At 48.2% G+C, this 20,314-nt stretch overlaps 1 protein-coding gene across 8 annotated transcripts in view; it reads left to right on the forward strand.

Moving 5' to 3' along the window:
• Positions 1–17,896: 17,896 nt before the first annotated feature.
• Positions 17,897–20,314, forward strand: part of DACH1 (dachshund family transcription factor 1) — a 343,180-nt gene continuing 340,762 nt past the window's right edge. For all 8 annotated transcript variants that reach the window (XM_081003040.1, XM_081003036.1, XM_081003037.1 and 5 more), the window contains exon 1: positions 17,897–18,631. In XM_081003040.1, coding sequence (XP_080859166.1) covers positions 17,901–18,631 — 731 coding nt within the window. In that variant the 5' untranslated portion in view covers positions 17,897–17,900. The remainder of the gene's footprint in view (positions 18,632–20,314) is intronic.

Here is a 20,314-nt window from a genome sequence, read left to right on the forward strand (position 1 = left end):
GCATAAATCTGCAAGAAACTTGGCATAGCCTTTGGGGGCTTAGTGAGAATGACTAGAAAGCAGAAATTGTGTTATAGAAGCAAAAAGCTAACAGCTGATGGCCTCAGAATCTTCTAGGCAGGTGATGGCCTTGAAGATATGTCAGAATTGTGTAAGATGCTTGACTATGAGGGAGGGAGGAGGAAGCCACACAGAGAAATTTAGGGGTAGGAGTAAGAAAGTGGGGGTTACATTGGTCTCATATTTGTATTATCGAATTATGCTGATGCGAACTGTCTTTTTAAAGAAATAAACAAATGAACATGGTATATAAGTGTTAAAAATAAGCTGATAAAAGTTACTTTCTTTCTAGAAAGGTAAAGGACCACTGCCAATCTGCCTCTTGGTGGTGCTTGATTTAATGTCTTGACTCCACAGGAGGAAGAGAGGGATGTGAGGTTTGTTAATTCATCCTCTGCCCTGCAGTCCTCTGTACCTCCCAAAACTTTGTGTGATGGGTGGCAGACAAGGATGGAGGGGAAAGTGGGGGCCAGCAAGCATTGCTTCTTCCTCTGGGAAAATCCTTCACATTCCATTTCACAAATGGAAGGAGCCCTTCTGTAAGTGGATGGACAAACCCATTGCCATCCAGTTTTTAGCAATGAAGATCTGATCTAGCTTATGTTAGCTATGTGTATTGTTGCAATTCAATCCTAAACCCACATACTAAATAATGGCGGGTGACTTATGCCAGAGCATGGATGGGGCACAGGGGAGTGCCACCCTCTTTGTTTTTCTGGATCTCTTGGTGGCGTTTTGTACCATCAACCATGGTATCCTTCTGGCTCATCCATGGAGGTCGGGCTTAGGCACCACTGTTTCACAGTAATTTGCTCTACGCGGGGCTGCCCTTGAAGCTGTCCCAGAAACTCCAGCGGGTGCAGGATGCTGCAGCAAGGCTCCTCACAGGGTCTCTGCCATGGGAGCATATTCACCCAGTGCTTTTCCAGCTGCACTGGCTCCCGGTGAAGTACAGGGTTGGATTTAAGGTGCTGGTTTTGACCTTTAAAGCCCTTCACAGCCTAGGACCCTCGTACCTATGGGACCGCCTCTCCCAGTATGCCCCACGGAGGACCTTAAGGTCCATAAATAGCAACACCCTAGTGGTCCCGGGCCCTAAGGAAGTCAGATTAGCCTCAACCAGAGCCAGGGCCTTTTCAACTCTGGCTCCGGCCTGGTGGAACGCTCTGCCTCATGAGACCAGGGCCCTGCAGGATCTGATTTCCTTCCACAGGGCCTGTAAGACAGAGTTGTTCCACCTGGCCTTTGGCTTAGAATCAATTTGATTCCCTCCCCCTCTTTCTTTTTCCTTTCTCCTCCGGGGAAGAGGCTGCATCCTAATGTTGTATCTTAATCTTTTAAATTGTATTTTAATCAACTTGTTTTTATTATTGGTTGTTATCTGCCCTGAGCCTGGTCTTGGCTAGGGTATAAATAAAAATTTATTATAATTAGTAGTAGTAGTAGTAGTTCTGACCATTCCTTGCTCAGCATTCTTCGATGATGCTGGGAGACTCTTGCTTTTCCCCATGCCCTTTGGCTAGCAGGGTGCCATGGGTCTCTATACTGTCCCTTGTGCTTTCTAACATATATGTAAATAAATCCACATGAAACCACTGGCTCTATATTTCTGGTATCAGGTAGGCTGTTGAAACACAAAACTGGTACCTTGAAGTAGCTCTGGAATGGATGGGGGCAATTAAGCCTAGACAAGATGGAAGTGCTAAGGGTTGGGAGATACCAGGTTCTAGAAGGAAGATTACAACTGGCATCGGATGATGTATCACTCCCTTAAAAGACTAAGACCATAGTCTGGGAGTGCTCCTGAATTCAGCACTGACTAGGAAAAAACCCAGGTGGCAATGATGTTTTCCATCAGCTTTGGCTGGTATGACAACTGTGGTCCTTTCTGGAGAGGGCAGGCCTAGGTGGATTCTACACACATCTAAAAAAACACCATGCTGTGAATTTTGTTGTGTTATTGGAATACTTAGCTTGTTCTTAAATTTGTGGTTGTTAATTTTCTTGGTTTTAGTATTCTTGATTTCCCCCCCCCCCTTAAAACTTGTAGCTTTTAATGTTTGTAGGTTGCTTTGAAATGGATTTTGCCTGTAAAAGGAGCATATAAATTCATTAAGATAAAATATTGTATCTTAATGAATTTATATGCTCCTTTTACAGGCAAAATCCATTTAAAGGAAGTGAAACACATTTGGGAGCAAATATCCTTAGGGTTGCATTGCATGCGTCACTGAAGCTAACTTTCATTGTAATTCTCCAGGTGCGGTACTTAGTGGAGGCACACCGTGTATGTACAAAAGAGAAATTGACACCTGAACGATAGCAGTATGGGGAATAGCTGAGTCTCCACCAGGAGGGAATTTCTCATTTGAGGTGCCACCACTAAGGCGGCTGTGCTTCATGTCACCACCCCATGGGCCATGCCTGGAGCAAGGGGGTATCATAAGCTGATCCCAAAGCACAGGATAGAAGGTCCTGAGAAGATGCTCTTTTAAGTACTTGGGTACCAGTCAAGTCCAAAGGAGAAGTCCTTTTCTACAGCAGTGTCCCAATTATGGAATGCCCTTCACAAAGACGTATGCTTGGCACTGACCTTACAATCTTATTGGCAGCAGGTTCAGACATTTTTATGAACTCTGGCATTTTAAAATCTACATTTAGTTTTTATAGCTTTTGTCGCCTCACAGTTGTGATTGCTATATCTATACTTCATGTGAACAAATGCCCATGCCTATTGTTTTTAGCATTATGGGATCCAATGAATGAAGGTGGTTTAGAAATATTTAAAATAAACAAATAAGATAATAAAACAATTTAGTCGTGACTTCCTTAAGTCTCATTGGTTTCTGAATTTTACAGCTGGAATACAGCAAATTACTCAGTCACATTCTGTTCATTTAAAGTCTGTCGTCCAAGCTCCAATAAACTCAGCGATACTTTCTTCTGAATAAGCATGCATAGAATCAGATTACATGTCACAGTGAGAGAGATCAGCACTTGTTTTAAATCTCTCCTATTGAAATCAGTGCAATTTAGAGCGCTTAACTTATTTCTGAAAGTTGCACTCCTAGCTACACATATTGAACAGGAAACAGGCAATAAAAGGAAATGGCAATAAACTGCATTGAACTAGGATTGGGCTCATTGCTCAGAAATACAGCACATTGTTTCCAAGTAATAATCATACAGCTTAATGTGTGTTTATTCAGAAGTAAGTTGCTTGAAGTCTTAATTTGCATGGCAAATCAAGGAGTTGAATGACTTGAAGCACAAGTACTTAAAAGAGCACCTTCCCAGGACCTACAGGCTCATGCTTTGATATAAGGATGAGGCCCTGCTTAAGGTATCCCCACCCAAGACATGGCCCATGCATTGGTACTTGAAGCAGGGCCTTCTCAGTGGTGGCACCCCAGTTAGGGAATTCCCTCTCTGTGGAGAATTTGCTGTCTCCCACCCTGCTGTCATTCAGTTGATAGCTTATTGTTTTATGTTGATTACCTGTTTATGGTTTTATTTGTTACTGCCTTCAGCTTCTACTGAGGGAATAGTGGGATATAAAAACAAAGTAAGAGTAATAATAATGGTAATAACATCAAGGTCAAAATCTCAGACATCAATCCTGTGCAAACTTATCTGGGATTAAGCCCCCTGGAGCACAGTGGCCTTTACTTCCAAGCAGGGGTGCCAACTTGAAAAAAAATATTGGGGTGGGGCAGGTAAGCTCTACCCCACATAACTGATCACAGGGCGTGGCGCACATGCACCATTTGAATGGTAATGCCCATTAACTTTGGGGGGCCTGGCCCCCTCAGATATTTTGCTGGGGGCCTGAATGGACCTTGACCCCTAGGAGTTGGCTGCTTGTTTCCAAGTCAATATGTATAGGATTGCAATGTTATGTCTGTGGACAAATGCTGGCTCACTCGACCTGAAAGCGAGATGAGAGCCACAACCCCATAGTCACCCTGGACTGGACTTAACCATCCAGAAGTCCTTTACCTTTTATCTAATGCAATCCTATACATTGCTTATTGAGGTCAATGGGTCTTAAAGGGGACCCCTGACCATAGGTCCAGTCGTGGCCAACTCTGGGGTTGCGGCGCTCATCTCACTTTATTGGCTGAGGGAGCCGGCGTACAGCTTCCGGGGCATGTGGCCAGCATGACCGAGCAGCTTCTGGCGAACCAGAGCAGCGCACGGAAACGCCGTTTACCTTCCCGCCGGAGCGGTACCTATTTATCTGCTTGCACTTTGACGTGCTTTTGAACTGCTAGGTTGGCAGGAGCAGGGACCGAGCAACGGGAGCTCACCCCGTCATTGCGGGGATTCGAACCGCCAACCTTCTGATCAGCAAGCCCTAGGCTCTGTGGTTTAACCCACAGCACCACCTGCATCCCTGGGTCTTACTCCCAGGTAAATGGGTATAGGATCACAACCTTCATCACTTAAACTCAAGGGAATTCTGACAAATGGGCTGTTAAGAGCATTGCGCCTTTGGGTGAAATTTAGCACACACCAGCCAAAAATGAAGCATTTTCAAATACAATGCATTTCAGTGAAGAGATTCACAGCGCATTCCTATGCCCCATTGAGTGTAAGCCCCACTGAGCTTTCTTTGGAGGAAACATGTATATAGAATTGTGCTGGAAATGCTTGCTAGACTCTCCCCCAATTACCTTTTATTTCCTTTAGGCAACTCAACTACATTACTGACAAGATGCAGCACTCTTCATCATGTTCGCTTGCACTGCTTCAGTCTGGCCCCTTGATGCTAACTTGAGAATGAGTACCATTTGTTACAGTAGCACCTACTTCCAAGTCCGTGTCCTTTGGATCGCAGCCTCAGTATATATACCCACTGTTAAGCTGCCTTTTGTTTTCTGCCATTTCTGGAAGAAGCTGAGCTGTTATGGGTCACTGGATAAGCAAGCAATCAAACACTTCTCATATAAATTACTGGTTCCTTTCCAAGTGCAACTGTTCAAAGAATAATATACCATTTTACAACTTGAGGTTCGGGGTAGCAAAGTCATTGCATTCCATTGCTTAAAAAAAAGAGTGCTCAGGAAATGAGTAAAAAAAGTAAGACAAAACAGTAAGAGGCTTTATGGAGAGACAAGCTGCAATAACTTTTGAAGTTTTTGAACCCATCATCGCCAAATGATTTCAAGTTTGTTTTGCAGAGTTTATTCTGGCAGAGCTTCCTTTTTTCAGCCATCCCAGATGACAAATCCATTCTTTGACATGTAAGAAAGAAACTTTCAATCAAGAGCCCAATTACATGTGCACAAATCCCATTGATTTCAAATGAGTTTAAAGGCCGGTCCTTGAACAATGAGCTGCAACTGAAGCCACAGTCCAAAGCCATTAGTTTTTAAAGGGAGCTTTCCTGTGTGTGCCTTAAATCAGGTTGGGCTCCAATCAGACTTCAATGTGATGGGTGAATCTAGATTGGCTAGAATGCACACACAATTCTTCTTCCACGTACTGTTCTGCTTTTAAATCCTATTTACATGCAGCCTAAATTGAGAAAGAAGCTCAAACACACTTTTCCTTCCCGTATCTGAATATTTGCTACCTACCCCTCTGTCTTATGATGGAGAGCTTTTATGGGACAGTAAGTCCCATGGATTCCAGTGGAATTTATTTACAGCTAAGGCTGCAATCCTATGCACACTAACTTGGGTGCATAAACCCCTCTTGCTTCCAAGTAAATGGGCTGTATCTATTTTACTTAGTGCAGACCCACAAAAATTAATCAAAACAACTTAGGTCCATTAATTTCAATGGGTCTACTTTGATTAAGGTCCCCCCCCCAGTAGACCCCATTGATAGTCATGAACATGACTACGTTGGGTTCATTCATTTCAATAGGCCTACTCTGAGTAAGGGATGCGGGTGGCGCTGTGGGTAAAACCTCAGTGCCTAGGACTTGCCGATCGTATGGTCGGCGGTTCGAATCCCCGCGGCGGGGTGAGCTCCTGTCTTTCGGTCCCAGCTCCTGCCCACCTAGCAGTTTGAAAGCACCCCTAAGTGCAAGTAGATAAATAGGGACCGCTTTATAGCGGGAAGGTAAACGGCGTTTCCGTTCACTGCTCTGGTTCGCCAGAAGCGGCTTAGTCATGCTGGCTACATGACCCGGAAGTATCTCCGGACAGCGCTGGCTCCCGGCCTCTTAAGTGAGATGAGCGCACAACCCTAGAGTCGGACACGACTGGCCCGTATGGGCAGGGGTACCTTTACCTTTTACTCTGAGTAAAAACGCCCATTATTTTCAAGTATGACCGGCATGTGTGCTTGGGGAGGAATACACATGAAATTTACCCATGAAATGGATATTCAGCCAACAACAGGCCAATTCCACGTATCAGATTAAGCCTATGAAAACTTCTTGTGTGTAAAAGAGAATTCCCCGTGTTTTGAGATCTGGCTCTTCCTAAGTGCATGAGTTTGGATGATTTCAACGGAGCTTGCTCAAAGCAAACACCTTTGCCTTGGGTGCACCATTATAACTGAGTGGAAATGGCTGGTTAAGCTTCTCTGCAAATGACAAGAAACAACGTAGAGCTGAACATGTCACACTCATATTCTGGGAAGTAACCACACTGACCTCAATGGGACTCGCTCCCTTGTAAGTGTTCCTTGGGTTGCGGCTCAGACCACAAGGGTACAATGCTGAACACACTACGTGGTGTCCTTTGGATTCCACCGGACTTCCTTGCGAGGGAGCGTGCTTAGGATCGCGTCTCTGCGTGGGTGCTGGGAGATCGCCACCCCCCCCCCCACTTAGCATCAAAAGGGCTTGATTTTCCAAGCTCCCTCCTCCCCCTTCTCTCTCTCTCTCTCTCTCTCTCTTTCAACTGCAAGGGGTATTGTTTTGTGAAACTGATTCTTATCGTCCCATGGGGTATTGTGTTTCCACAGTGGCTCTTTAAAAAAAGAAAAACACAGCCCAGCGCAGGGACTTGCTTTGAAGTTGAGCTGTGTCACTCCATTTTCATGTGTGAATAACTGCAAAGAATCGAGATGACCCAAAGCCCGGCAGGTTTTACATCATTTGATTCTCCTTCGCCGGGCGGGGTGTTGCAGGAGCGGGGAGAGCATTGGTTCCCCCGGCCGTGGTTGTTAAAAACTCCTTTTTAAAAAACTAGAAACGTGCCCATCATCACCAACCTAGTTCCTTAGCTTGCTGTGCCACCTCTTCCCAGCTCTGCCTCACCCTGCAATCACTCCGAGTTACATCATAATTAAATTCCTGCTCCCGGATCCCATGTGAGGCATGCTAAATGAGGAGCAAAATAGAATTTTTAAGTAATTTGTTTGTATTCTCGTCTGGAAAAAAAAGAGGAGCTGGGAAAGGAGGGGGGGAGATTGGAAATTAACAGCGTGGCTAGTTTGAGTTTACTGTTAAAGCCTGGAGAGCGAGAGATTGCTTTGCAAACATTACAGTTATTATGTCTGCAGTTGGTACTCTGGGTATAAATTATTGATCAACCATCTTATTTTTCTTTCTGCTTAATGGATATTATAGCATAGCCGTTTACAACGCTATGGTTAAGATGGTGTCAGCACTTCCATTACAATACCTCTCATCACCCCCCCCCCCCCGCCACGCTTTGCTTTGCTTTTTTATTGTTTTTTTGCAAAGGGTTTATATAAGTCTCTCATAATATAAATCTCTATCCAGGTCTGAAACTTCTCCAACGAGGTTTTAAAAGGGGGGGTGGGGAGCAGGAGAAGAAGTGGCGGCGAGGAGAAGCACTGTTTTATTAAATAAAACGTTGAGTTAATGTTGGGCATCAGCTGAAAGCCACCCTCCTCCCGTTTGTCATGTGGCAGCAGCGGCGTTTTGCAAGCCCTGGTGAAAAGCCTCCCCAGTGCGCGTTTTTAGAAGGGAAACAATTAGCTTCGGAGCAGTTCAGTCGTTTGACTGTCAGCCATTCTTCCCCGGCAGAAATCTGCTTTACCTCTGGAGTTCCACAGCACGTTTCTTCCCGCAGATTAAGACACCGCAAACTGTTGCGTCATTTGGAGAGCGGGGGGGGGGGAGGGGGCGAGCCGTGGAAGTTGATTGATCTGCAAAGCGGTGGGGGTTTTGTTTCCTAAAAAAGACTTTGAGGTTCATTCAAGGGGGAGGGGAGAGGGTGATCCTCGTCGTCAGACAAGGAATGAGGAAAACAAAAGAGGCAGGAGAGGAGAAAGAGAGGCCTGGACTGCGATCCTAAATACACTTTCTTGGAAAGCAAATGGAACTGAACTTGCCCAAATGCACCTGCGCGCCGTCGGAACGCAAAGGAGCCCTAACTTTAACACCCCCCCCCCCAAAAAAAACTATTCCTTATCCTAACTTCCCACCTTTTAGTTTCAAACGTATTAGGGTGCTTCGCAAGAGCTAAATCTTACTAAGATCAATAAACATGAATTAGTTACTCCAAACCACACGTTCTAGATCTGTCCCATGTGCACGAAAATGAGGATTTCTCCCAGGGGTCTTTTGTGTGGCGCGATTACTCGCTTCCACTCTTTACAATCACACGCTTTAATCTGGGAGTTACTCCGGATTTAAAAAGAAGGCGGCGGTGTGCATGTGCCCGGCTCAAGAATCTGGGGCTGCACTAGGGGCAAACGAGACATCCTTTATAAGGGGACGGGGGCAAAAAAATGAGGAAAAGCTTTGCGTTTGAAAGATTCCCATGGGTAAGGATAGGCGAGTTCCTTCCCAGATTGAAACGCAACTGGGCACAAATCCGACGGACTTCAAGTGACCCTCGTTCCAAACGAGGTGTGATCCGGATATCGGGCATTAACTAGTAAGATAAGTGGATTAGAAGCGGGCGCGTCGGGGCCAAGGGTGCGCCGCCCCTGTGGCGAAAGAAACCGCGGACCAGTCCGGATTTCCTCGCCCTGGAGCCGCGGCAAACTTCTCAGCCCTGGCGCGCCGAGCGAAGCGCAGGGAGGGAGCCAGAAACGCCGCCCTTGCGCGCTCCCCGGTGCAATCTTTCCTGCTCCATCTCCTGTTCTCGGGGGAGCCGGAGACCGCCTGCCCCTCGTGGCATCCCTGTTTGGCATCCTTGAGTCCGTGGCCATCGCGGAAGAGACGCAGAGCGATGCAAGCCTCGCATCTCTGCCCTCTCCGCTCAGCCTGAACTGGTGCCATCTGCCGAACGTGTGCGCTGTGGAGTCGAGGGATGTCCCTTTTACTTTCCCCTTTAAAGAGGCATGTTTAAAAATCCCCTCTCGGCTGTAAAGAGCGGCGTCAGGGAGCGCCTTAAGGCACCGCTCTGGTCAGCGGCGAGCTGCGGCCAGCGGCTCCACCCGCGCGCCCTTGCGCGCCCCGGAGAGGGAAAGCTCGCTCGGCGCCTCCGTCGCCCAGCCCCACCGCTTCCCTGCGTGGATGGTCGCATATAGAGATGGTCCCGGGCATGTCCTGCACCGCAGGAAGGGCGCAGACGCTGCAAGAAGCAGCTGCGTGGTGCGCACCGAGTAGGTTTTCTTGGAGATCAATATCTCCGGGCTACTTCCCGCGCGTAAAATAAAGTTCCCTGACATAAAGCGCAGCGTCTAAGGTTCGCTGGAGAAAGAAGTTGGGGGGGGGGGTGGACCGCAGAATCCCGCAAAGAGAAGCGGATTGCTGGGGGGAGGCTGGGTGAATAGCCGGAAGCTTAGGGCAAATCACTTGCAGCATGGATATTTCCTAAACACGACGCGCAAAAAGTTTCAAGGAGCAGAGCCAAAGGAGAGCTCATTCAGACGACCACTTCCAACACGCGCTGGCCATTGATGCGTGGCTGAAAGACTTCTGACGGCTATGTAAGTTAACACAAATGACCCGGGCGAGGATAAACCCTGCAGAATCGTTTGCTTATCTGTATGAGCTCGGAACCACGGCCTCGACGTGAGGAAGGGTCGTTTCTGAATTGGGCTTCCCCAGATTCGACCACGCAGCAACCCGCTTCGTGCCTAAGGAAAGCTTACTCGCGAGGAAACCCAACCGAGTTCAAAGGAACTTGCTCCTCGGCAAGAGCTGCGAGCTTTCAAAGGGCCGGGGCTCTAAGCTTCCTGCTACCAAAGGCGCTGAAAAGACTGAACTCCCCTCGGCCACGTCCAATTCGCAGTTTACATCCCCTTCAACGAGCTTCCGGCCTGCCGGAACTTTAATACGACGTGTCTGCTCCAGCTCCTGAAGGCTTTTCCGCCCTGCAAACCATGTCTAAGGCTGCAATCCTAAGCAGACATTGAAACCCACCGAGACCCCCTTCAGATTAAACATGGTGTTTAGGATTGCGCTGCGCATTTATTTGGCACCACTTTTCGTTTGAGCCAAGGATCCGCATTTGCACTGGGGCCTCCGGGCTTGCTTATGTATGTGTGTTTGTGTTTGCTTCAAATGATCTATAACGCCGATTGTTCCAAAGCGGATGCTGTTTGTGTCCAGCCTGTTTGTGGCGAGGGTGCTAATGCACTGTTTGATCGACTGAATTCGCAGTCATAACAATCTGGCAGTCTGGCCATAAGGAGTGGGCTTCAATTGATTTGCGTGAAGTCTGGAAACTCCACTGTTACTGGGGTCTCTCTCTCTCTCCTTTACCCCTGGGGGCATTATATACGGTCTCCGTTGGAGATGTGAGTTTTCCTCCCCAAGAGCTCTCTCCTTTTTTAAATAATATACATATATATCTATTTATTTACTCCTTCAGCAGGAGATTGATGGAGACGCTTGCGAAGCACACTGGGCCCGCTGCCCTTACTAAAAATAAATCCAAAGCAGCCTAAAAGTCGTTTCAGATTCTTCCCCTGGCATCTCTCCTCCGCCAGCCCCCACCCCCCGCCCTGCAAAATCAAACCTTTTTGCTTTCAATTAGAATAAACATAATTAGAGAGCCGCCGTGCCTTGAATGGCAACCAGCCCTTTTGTATTTGTATTAAGCGTGTTATCTAGTCGTCCTGTCAGCGACGAGAAGCCTCGGTGTATTTATAGAAGGGGAAGGCGGGGCTTGGTTCACCACCGCCGTGTTAGAAGTTCGAAGCCCAGCGGCTGCCGCCTCCGCAGAGTCAGGCTCTCCAAAGGCAGCGCACAGAATCACAGAATTGTGCAGTTGGAGGGGGCTCCCGTGGTCATCTAGCCCAACCCCCTGCAAGGCAGGAATTCAACATATTAGAAGCAAAGAAAAGAAAAAAACAATAACATGCGCCTATCTTTTTAAATTACAATTTAAAAAATAAAAGTACTACAATTAATTCACAATCCACAGGGTATCTCGTTAAGTCGTTTAAACGCTCAGACACTCCCATTTCTCAAGATGGGACACGATCCAGCCCCTCCCGCAGAATCCCTGATAATACAGAGAAGCAGCATTTGGGAAAGGCAAGTTGCTTTGGCTGGATCGTGCCGACTTCTGGGACAACCCGGAAACTTGCATGCCAACTTTGTCCTGCACTTTGCCCGGTGCAGGGGGTCTACCTCACTGAGGCTACTCTGGAGTAAACGGTGGTTGGCGTTGCATCGCTTCTTTCCTTCCTAACCTCGCACTCCTCTCTGACTCACGCAGGCGCACGCTGGGAACGCAGAATAAATACATCCGCTCTCTTTTTAAGGGCTATTGATCACATGGCAAGATTCATGAGTCCGTCCCCCCAGTTTTGAGAAATGGCTGGGTAAAGATCGGTCAATAGGCAGGAGGAAGGGGGCGAAGCATAATGGGGTCATTGTATTTCTCAGGAAAGCAGCGGTGGGGAGGGGAGTCGAAATAAACAGAAGAAAGTATATGGTCATGAATTTAAGATGGGGACCCATCTCCCCCAATACTTGCTTGGGTCTTCCTCCTTTCCTTTCCTAAAGCTAAGGATTTTTTCGTCCGTCTGATGAGCTAAAATATTTCTTTCCCGCTAACGACAGAGGAGGAAAGAAAGGAAGAAGTTGGAGAGGCGTGAGGAGGGCTGGGGGTGGGGAAGAGAGAGACAGGAGGAAATTGCGCCCCCGTTTATCTGCTGTCACTCAGGTGCGGTTAGAGCACTTAACGCGCGTCGTCTAATGCGCATCTTACGCGTCGCTCCGCGGCCCCGGGCTTCGTAAAGCAGCGCACTCTGGAGCAGGTGTTTTGGAAAGTAATAAATTAGGATCACTATCTATTCATCTGACTGTTTCCAGTGCGCATTGTTTATTCATCGAAAGGGTCAGAGGGAGTGATGGAGGGTGGGGAGAGAGAGAGGGAGGGGGGAGAGACTTTGCCCTGAACAAGCTGCGAGGAATAGAAGAGAAACCCTGCTTCAAACAATATTCCAGGAAAGAAATTAAAGACTTCTTAATTAGTGCAGCAATTAAGCTTTCTTGGTCGCATTTTAATCAGCAGAGGCCCTATCAAAGGACAAACAGAACGATTTGCAGGTCTTTGAATTTTAAACAGTCTTATTGATTTCAACACCATAAGTCTCCTACTTGACACACACAGAGAAAGTTCCCTTCTCACTTAGGCTACTTGGGAGTAAGGCGGACGCGCGAGGGATGCGCCTGCTGAGGAGGGAGAGAGCAGGGAAGGGGAACCCTATTTTGAAGGGGCCGGTGGGTAACAATAATTATAATGATAATAATAAATGAGCCTCGCCATGTTTTAAGGGGCGCCGCATAGCCACGCAATGTCATTGGTGGGTTTTGCGCTGCGTTAGCCTCTTAGTCCTAAACGCGCACAGTTGTGTCGAGACTGGACCAGTTTTGGAAGTCCGTGGACAAAAGGTCGTGGGAATGGCGTTTAGGTCCCGTGTGTCCAAGGCCGACCCTCCCACCCCCGATCCAGTAGTTTGCTGAGGAGTGCAGACTCCACGCATGAAACTTCAAGAGAGCTTTGTTGGGGCTCTTCCTCCATTTCTTGGTTGTGTTTAATATTCCCTTGGCAGCTTCAGGACTCTGGAGACCAAAGTTACTCGACTCACTCCGAGAACAGGAAGGTGAAGCGAGAAGAGAAGTCGCCCCTGGAAGGGAAAGAGTTACTGGGCTCGGGACTCGCAATTCATGTGTGTCCACCTTGCGCAGATTAAAAAAGCACCAGTGGTTACGCGCGAGAGAAGCCTTTCACACCAACTGCAGGATACTTTGATGTGCCCGAACCTGTGTAAGAACCATTTATTTCTGCGGCACTTATTTGCAAGGAACGATGCTCAGGATTGTACCCTGCAATCCTATTTATATGCATATTTCGGAATGAGTTATGTTAAAAGTGCCCTTGCTTCCTCATAGGTGTTCAACAACATATGTGCAACCACAATCAACAAAAATTCACGTCTTTAGTCATACTTTAGCATTTATTTATTTATTTGTTCAGGTAGACTCCTTGAGGCAAATACATCTTTTCTTTCCAATGGTTGCACTGGAATCAGAAAGAGGCAAATACAGAGTCTTAATTTTATGAAGGCAGGCTCGGCTATTATAGTCAACAGTCTTGTCATTGCAAAAGCAAGCTTGTTCAGCTTTTCCTTGTGCTTTTGATACCCAAGATTCTAGCCTTGAAATTATGACCCATTTCTTCAGTTTAAAAAAAGTTTTAAGAGAGGTGCCTTAGAAACAGCAGGCCATGTTTTAAGAACACACCTTTTATTAATTAACATGAAAAGCGAAGGTGCCCACTTCACACCACGTGTCTGTCTTGAGACACCTGTCACATGTTTAAATATTTGTTATTTAATATTCCTTTCTAAAGCTTGTTACAAAGACTGGTGTTTCCATTCATTGAACAGACCAGGATGTAAATTTTAACTGCCACTGATTTTCAGTATTGTGTAGGACAAGTTAATACCTTGTACTTGTGTAGAACTTGGACAGCCTTCACAACATTTCAAATCCTGTGGCTGCAATCTGTGGCTGTGACTCAGAAGTAAGTCCCCCTGAACACAGGAGGGCTTAGAGTAAACATATATATGACTGAGCTGTACGCCATTAACTTTTACAGTAACCCTGTAAGGTAGGTCAGAATGATTGTCTCAACACTGTAGACCTCCCATAGTGAAATCGGTGAGGCTTATACAAACTGATTGCAGGTTCTCAATTCCACTGGACTTGCTGTCATGCAAAGGTGTAAAGAAAGCAGCCAAAATAATTTAACGTCTACAAAACACCCATGGATTTAAATACTTTATTGCTATTGGTACTCACGTACTTTAAAAGGACCACTCTTCTCCTCTCCAAGATATTTTAATCAATTATTTGTCCTTAAGTGAAGATTATGGAACATACATATAAAATAATACACATAGAAAATGGTTCCGTAATCAGACTGCAGTTGCTGCTTAAGATCTTTTGTACTCCTAAGCCAATTTATCAGCATGACACGTTGATTTCAATACAACTTAGTATAAAGAACACATGTCTATTTCCTATACAAGTATGACTTCCATGTAGGAAAAGCCATATGCAAATGTATGTGCACTTTTCATTTGTGCTAACAGAAATTTGTTATCCGGGGAAGCTGTAGTTAGCCACAGAATCTCAAATGTGCGCACAACCCATGCAGCAAAGCAGACACAGGCAGACTGAGGAACATGCAGGTATGAACCAGGCACACAGTCCTGGTTCATATTTGCATATTCCTCACAAAATAACTGCATGCAGCCTCAAGTGGTGCTTTGCATGTGTGAATGAGTCTTCACATATCAAGCAACACAGGCAGATCTTTCATATCATCTCAAATGCAGTGCTTTTCAATGGCATCAGTTCACAGAGTCACATAGGGGTGGTTTAGGCTGAGATCCTAAACTCACTTACCTGGGAGTAAGTCCCACTCAAAACAATAGATTTTACTTCTGAATAAATGCATATGGGTCACCATAGTTATTCAGCCAGCCCTGTTGTACCATATTTTGAATGATGGGAAGTAGGCCCAAACTTTAGGAATAAGTTGGAATCAGTGCATTTTCAAATGACACATGGTACAACCCAATACTTTATATATGTTCTGCTCCCCAAGGGGGGGGGGGATTTCAAAAATTGGGAAAGTATACATACATGAAATTTATACATGAGTCTGAAATCACCCATGGTGACATTATGTGGTATTGGACATACTCCCCACCAGGAAAAGGATGTTAAATGCTGGTATGAGCTTGAGTTCTCAATATGAGAAAGCATGCAATCTAGATGCTTTCAGGTGAAGTGAACCAGCCTCCAGCCAAGACATTGCAACCACTGCTTGAACAGTAGTACAGTATTATGCCAATAAGGAAAAACAACCTTTCAAGCATCTCTCAATGATTTCAACCTTAGCTGAAAATGGGAAGCCTGAGGGGTGGCTCCTGGCTTTATTTTCCTAATGTTTCCTAGAGATGGAAGTTTTTAAAAAACAAAACTTTACAAATTCATCTTCAGCCACACATTTTGCTTTTTAAAATGTGTCATCCAGCTTCAGGAAAATGCTTTTTTTCCCAGCGGAGTCTCCCTCTCAGTAGGTCCCAAAATTGTTTAGCAGAGAGCAAGCTCTTTACTACGCAGCCTGCTTGTGGCGCTTTTAATAGCCATAAACAATTGGGCCCTAAGGGAAGTATTGATTCTCCTTTCAGACTTGTGAAAGAGAAGGCTTTGGGCTTGGTTGGCACTGCTCCGAGCGGTTTCACCCCCACTCCAAGCGAAGCGCAAGGCCCCTTGCCATCCCCGTCGCATCAATGGGGCGAGCGAGATGTAAGCACGTGCGCAGCCTTCCGCTGAGCACCAGCAAGGGCTCACCCGCCAGACCCTTAGTTTTGAGCGCATCGCACGCCAGATCGCTCACCCCCGTTTGAGCCTGGCAGCGCAAGGGCCAGAGTAACATAGAACACGCAGGCTTCCTTCTAGTCCGATTCTGCGCAGGTTGACTCCCAAGTAAACACGGCGCCGCTCCTTCCAAAGAGATCTCAGCCCGGATCAGGCGGCGGTGCCACCTGTTGATGGCACAGCGCCGTCTGTGTAGACTTCGCTCCGCTTAGGAAACGTTTGCAAAGTTACTTCACCTCTAGTTCAAAGCAGCGCTCGGTAATTCCTTTCCCCCCGCCGCCCCCCCCAGCGGCAATAATAGGGACACAAGGAGCCGTCAAAATACAGGCGAAAGCCCCAAGAAAGAGACAGGCACACATTAAAATCGGAGGTTCTGTACTTCTGAAAACGCCTCGGTGTAAAGGAAGGGTGGAATATCGGGGGGGGGGGGGAGACACTCGCTGCAGCAGTTTATTGGCTAACATCTGCCCCCTTCTATATGTCTACCCCGCCAGCTTTCTTGCTTTGAGAATCCCTTCCCACAACATATGTTATTTCTCAACTGCATTAAATGTAAGTACCTTGGGCTCTTTGATCCATAAATGCCTATTATTTCCCGGAAATGCTATATATATCTGTAGTTCTATCCCCTTCTTTCTTCTCCGTGCGCTTCGCGTTTCATCCCAGCCCTTCGCACAACAAAGCGCTCTAAGGAGCGGTAATTATGACTCTTCCCTTCCCACTCCGAGCAGCGTTAATAAACAAATATGCAACTTCCAGCCTCTCCCCCCCCCCCCAACTCGCTCTCTGCAATTGTTTACTATCTTCAAAGGACTGGAGTGTACAAATGAAAGCATGTTATCCCCCCCCCCCTCCGATCCTTCCACCTCGCTTTTGAAACGGGGTTTTGTTTTTGCAAGTAAGTCATAAGTGACACTTAGGAAAACAGGAGCGCTGTTGCTTCGCGCGCTACTTTTTCCTTACTTAAACAAAAATTAAAATCTTTCGGGCCCTTCGTGTCTTGCACCAACCGCTTGTCCCTGGGTCAATTTTAGAGCGTGTTTTCCATCAAACTCGTGTTGACAAGCGTGTTGCTTCTCTTTCTCCCACCCCCCACCTCCCGTTGGGGGAGGGGCGGGAGAAAGTGGGGGGGGGAGTGGGAATTGGAAAATTACAGAGCTCACCTCTGATGGGATGAAACGTGAAACATGCAATCTAACGGTTTCTGGAGAGGAGGAGAGATCTCCCCGTGCATCTCCCTTTGGCTCTTGGCTTCCTGGTTGGATAATTTAGGTTAATGCCCGCCGCCGCGCGGGTGCGGGAGAGGCTGGGGCGCGCTTCAAAGGGGCATTTCAAGTTGCCGGAGCTCCGCCCCTTTCCCTGTACCGTGTGACAACAACAACTCGTCCACGTCCAGAGAAGCGAGGAGAAGAGGCTGGCAGCCGCGGGAGCAGCAGCAGCAGCAGCAGCAGCCGGCGCTTCGCTCCAGCCTCCCGCGCGCACCTCCACGTTCCTCCTCCTTTTGCTCCGCGTCCCGGCGAGAGCGAGCTCACAGCTCAAGCCCCGCACCGGCAGCCCGCCTCCTTCCTCTTTTTAACTAGGTGCTAGTGAGGAAGAGGGGAGGGGGGGGCGGAGAAGGAGAAGAAGAACAAGAACCAGCAGCAGCAGAAGCAGCAGCAGCAGCAGCGAGAGAAGAGACGCACCACAAACCGAGCTCGCCCCTCTCCTGCGCCTTCGTCTCCCCTGGCGCGCCTCCTCCTCCTCCTCCTGCGCCACCACTTTCCAAAGCGGACTTCTCCTTCCTTCTCCTCACAGTTGCTGCCGGGACGCTTCCCCCCCCCGCCGCCTCTTTCCTCTCTCTCTTTCTGCGCCCCCCACGCGCACTTTTCCCGCTCCCCCCCCCCGCCCCCAAACATGGCTTTTTAAACCCTCTCCACGGTGCGCGCGAGGGAGCCAACTTTCCTCCCTTTCCCCGCTCCCCGCATAAACAAACACAACTGTCGCCCCCCGCCTCGTTCTCCTCTCCGTTTATTTTGCGCCCCCCCTGCCCACTTTTCCGTGAAGGGGGTGGGGTGGGGGTCGTCGGGCTGAGGCTTCTGCTGCTCTCGCCGCGCCGCCTCATGCGGCCATGGCCGCCCCGGCTCCCCTGATCCCGCCGGCGCAGCTGGTGCCCCCTCAGCCGCCCATCTCCACCTCGGCCGCCTGCACCGCCACCACCAGCACCAGCACCTCGTCGGCCGCCTCCCCGCCGGCCGCAGCGGCCTCGGCGGTAGCAGCGGCGGCGGCCTCGTCGGGGGCGGCCAGCCTGTTCCGGACGGAGCCCGTCGCGGCGGCGGCGGCAGCGGCGTCCGCCACAGCCGCCTCCAGCAACGGAGGCGGGGAGAGCAATGGCAGCGCCAGCTTGGGCACCGGCAGCGCTTCCAGCGGAGGAGCCTCCAGCGCAGGCGGAGGCGGCGGCGGCGGCGGCCCCCCGCCTGCGCCCAGCGCGGCCCCCTCTGCCGGCGTCGGCGTGCCGGGCAAGCCGGTGTACTCGACCCCTTCCCCGGTGGAGAACACGCCTCAGAACAACGAGTGCAAGATGGTGGACCTCCGGGGCGCCAAGGTGGCCTCGTTCACGGTGGAGGGCTGCGAGCTGATCTGCCTGCCTCAGGCGTTCGACCTCTTCCTCAAGCACCTGGTGGGCGGCTTGCACACCGTCTACACCAAGCTCAAGCGCCTGGAGATCACGCCCGTCGTCTGCAACGTGGAGCAGGTCCGGATCCTCAGGGGCCTGGGCGCCATCCAGCCCGGCGTCAACCGCTGCAAGCTCATCTCCAGGAAGGATTTCGAGACCCTCTACAACGACTGCACCAACGCAAGGTAAGCGCGTGCAGAAAAGGCGGAATAAAAGCGAAAAAGGCGGCGAAGAGAAAGGAAAGAGGGGTGGGAAATAGCGTGCGCCCCTCTGGAGCGCTTTGCGCAGCTTCTAAAAACACCCCGCCGAGCTCCTCTCTCTAATAAACATACACACACACTCTTGCTCAGAGCGCCTCTAGGGCGATCTCTGCCTCTTCTGCTGCTGCATGTAAGCACGTGCAGCTCAGCCCAGAACATGTTTGGCTCAAAAGTTCAGCGGGACTTACAGACCGGTTTATGTGGAAGTGACCCTCCACTTAGTTTGCTTGGGCTTGCTCCCAGGTAAGTGGGTGCAGAAGTGCAGTTCTGCTCTCTTGGAAGCAAGCTCAGCATTGGAGCCTTACTAAAATGAAATGGAAACCTGACCCTTTTCTGTTGCCACTTTGAAGTCTCCCGCCCCCCTCTGTCAATCTCCTTTGGAAGGGGAAAAGGAAGGATGACACACTTTTAATATAGAGGTGAGCACACAGGCCCAGTGTTTAGTTGGCAGATGCCCAGGGTTCCAACAGATGCATGGAAGTCCAAGTTCCTTGCCCCCAGATATTGCACAAGTGTTGTCACTGGGTGGGGGAAGCAAGACACCTGCACAAGGTCACCTTTTCAATCCAGTTTGCTGCTGTTGAGGAAGGCACACTCCAAATAAGGCACACAATAGGACTTGGGAATCTTCACACACTGACAAAAAGTTTCAGAATTGAGTCCTTTAAGCTGTGACAACACTTCATCCCATCCTTATCAGTAAGACATTACTAAGCTTCTGACTGTAAAGGCTTTTATTAAAAGCCTCAAATCTTCTTCAATTTTTGCAACCTGATCTTTGCCCATTTTTATAGTAAAGAAGTAGATTAGCCTAGAGAGCAAGGAGAAGGGAGCGAGGAGTGGGTGGGTGGGGGGTTTGTTTATTTCAGGGCACCCATATGCACTTTCCCATCCTATGCACCTAGAAATATATGTATCTTTTGAAAAGCACCAGTAGCACTGCTGCCAGGCAGCGTAAGCAGGCCTTACCTGATGTCAGTGTTTCACAACAGAGAACCATTTAACTGTGGTGTTGATTTGAGTTAAGGACTGATAGGAGTTAAGTAGTAACTTAGACATAATAAATAACCCTCTCTAGTCAGGTTTTAAAAAGTAGGACTTTGTGTACTGCTTTGATGCACGCTTATGCAGAGTGAAGACTTAATTTTGAGTGACGCTGGACAAACCATCATTATTAGGATGTGTGATTTATTTATTCAGAATAAGACCCACCAGATAGGCATAGGTTTATGGGAAGCTCTGAGCGAATACCATTTTTTCTGCAGACAATTGCCATCCTATACTTTTTTCAGGTTGCTTTGCTTGTGCAAACATAGCTGATGACACGACACCCTGGGCAGTTGGAAATAGAGAAAGGACCTTTGTAGTAGCAAAGTGGATTTGACTGAAGAGGGAGCTGTAGTGGAAGAACTGAATTTAAAACATGAGGGCAAAAGAATGCTCATAGAGACACCATGATTTGAAAAAAATCAGCAAGAAAAAGTGTGATATAAATCAAGTCTATATTTTTCTAATTTACACATTTCCTCACAAAGCATGCATAGTACCTGGGAGCATGATCCAGAGTCTGATCATACAATTCACATGCCTTTCTCATAATACGTCTCT

Source organism: Podarcis pityusensis, assembly GCF_964106645.2.
Source record: "Podarcis pityusensis genome assembly, chromosome: 4".
Taxonomy (NCBI): Eukaryota; Metazoa; Chordata; class Lepidosauria; order Squamata; family Lacertidae; genus Podarcis; species Podarcis pityusensis.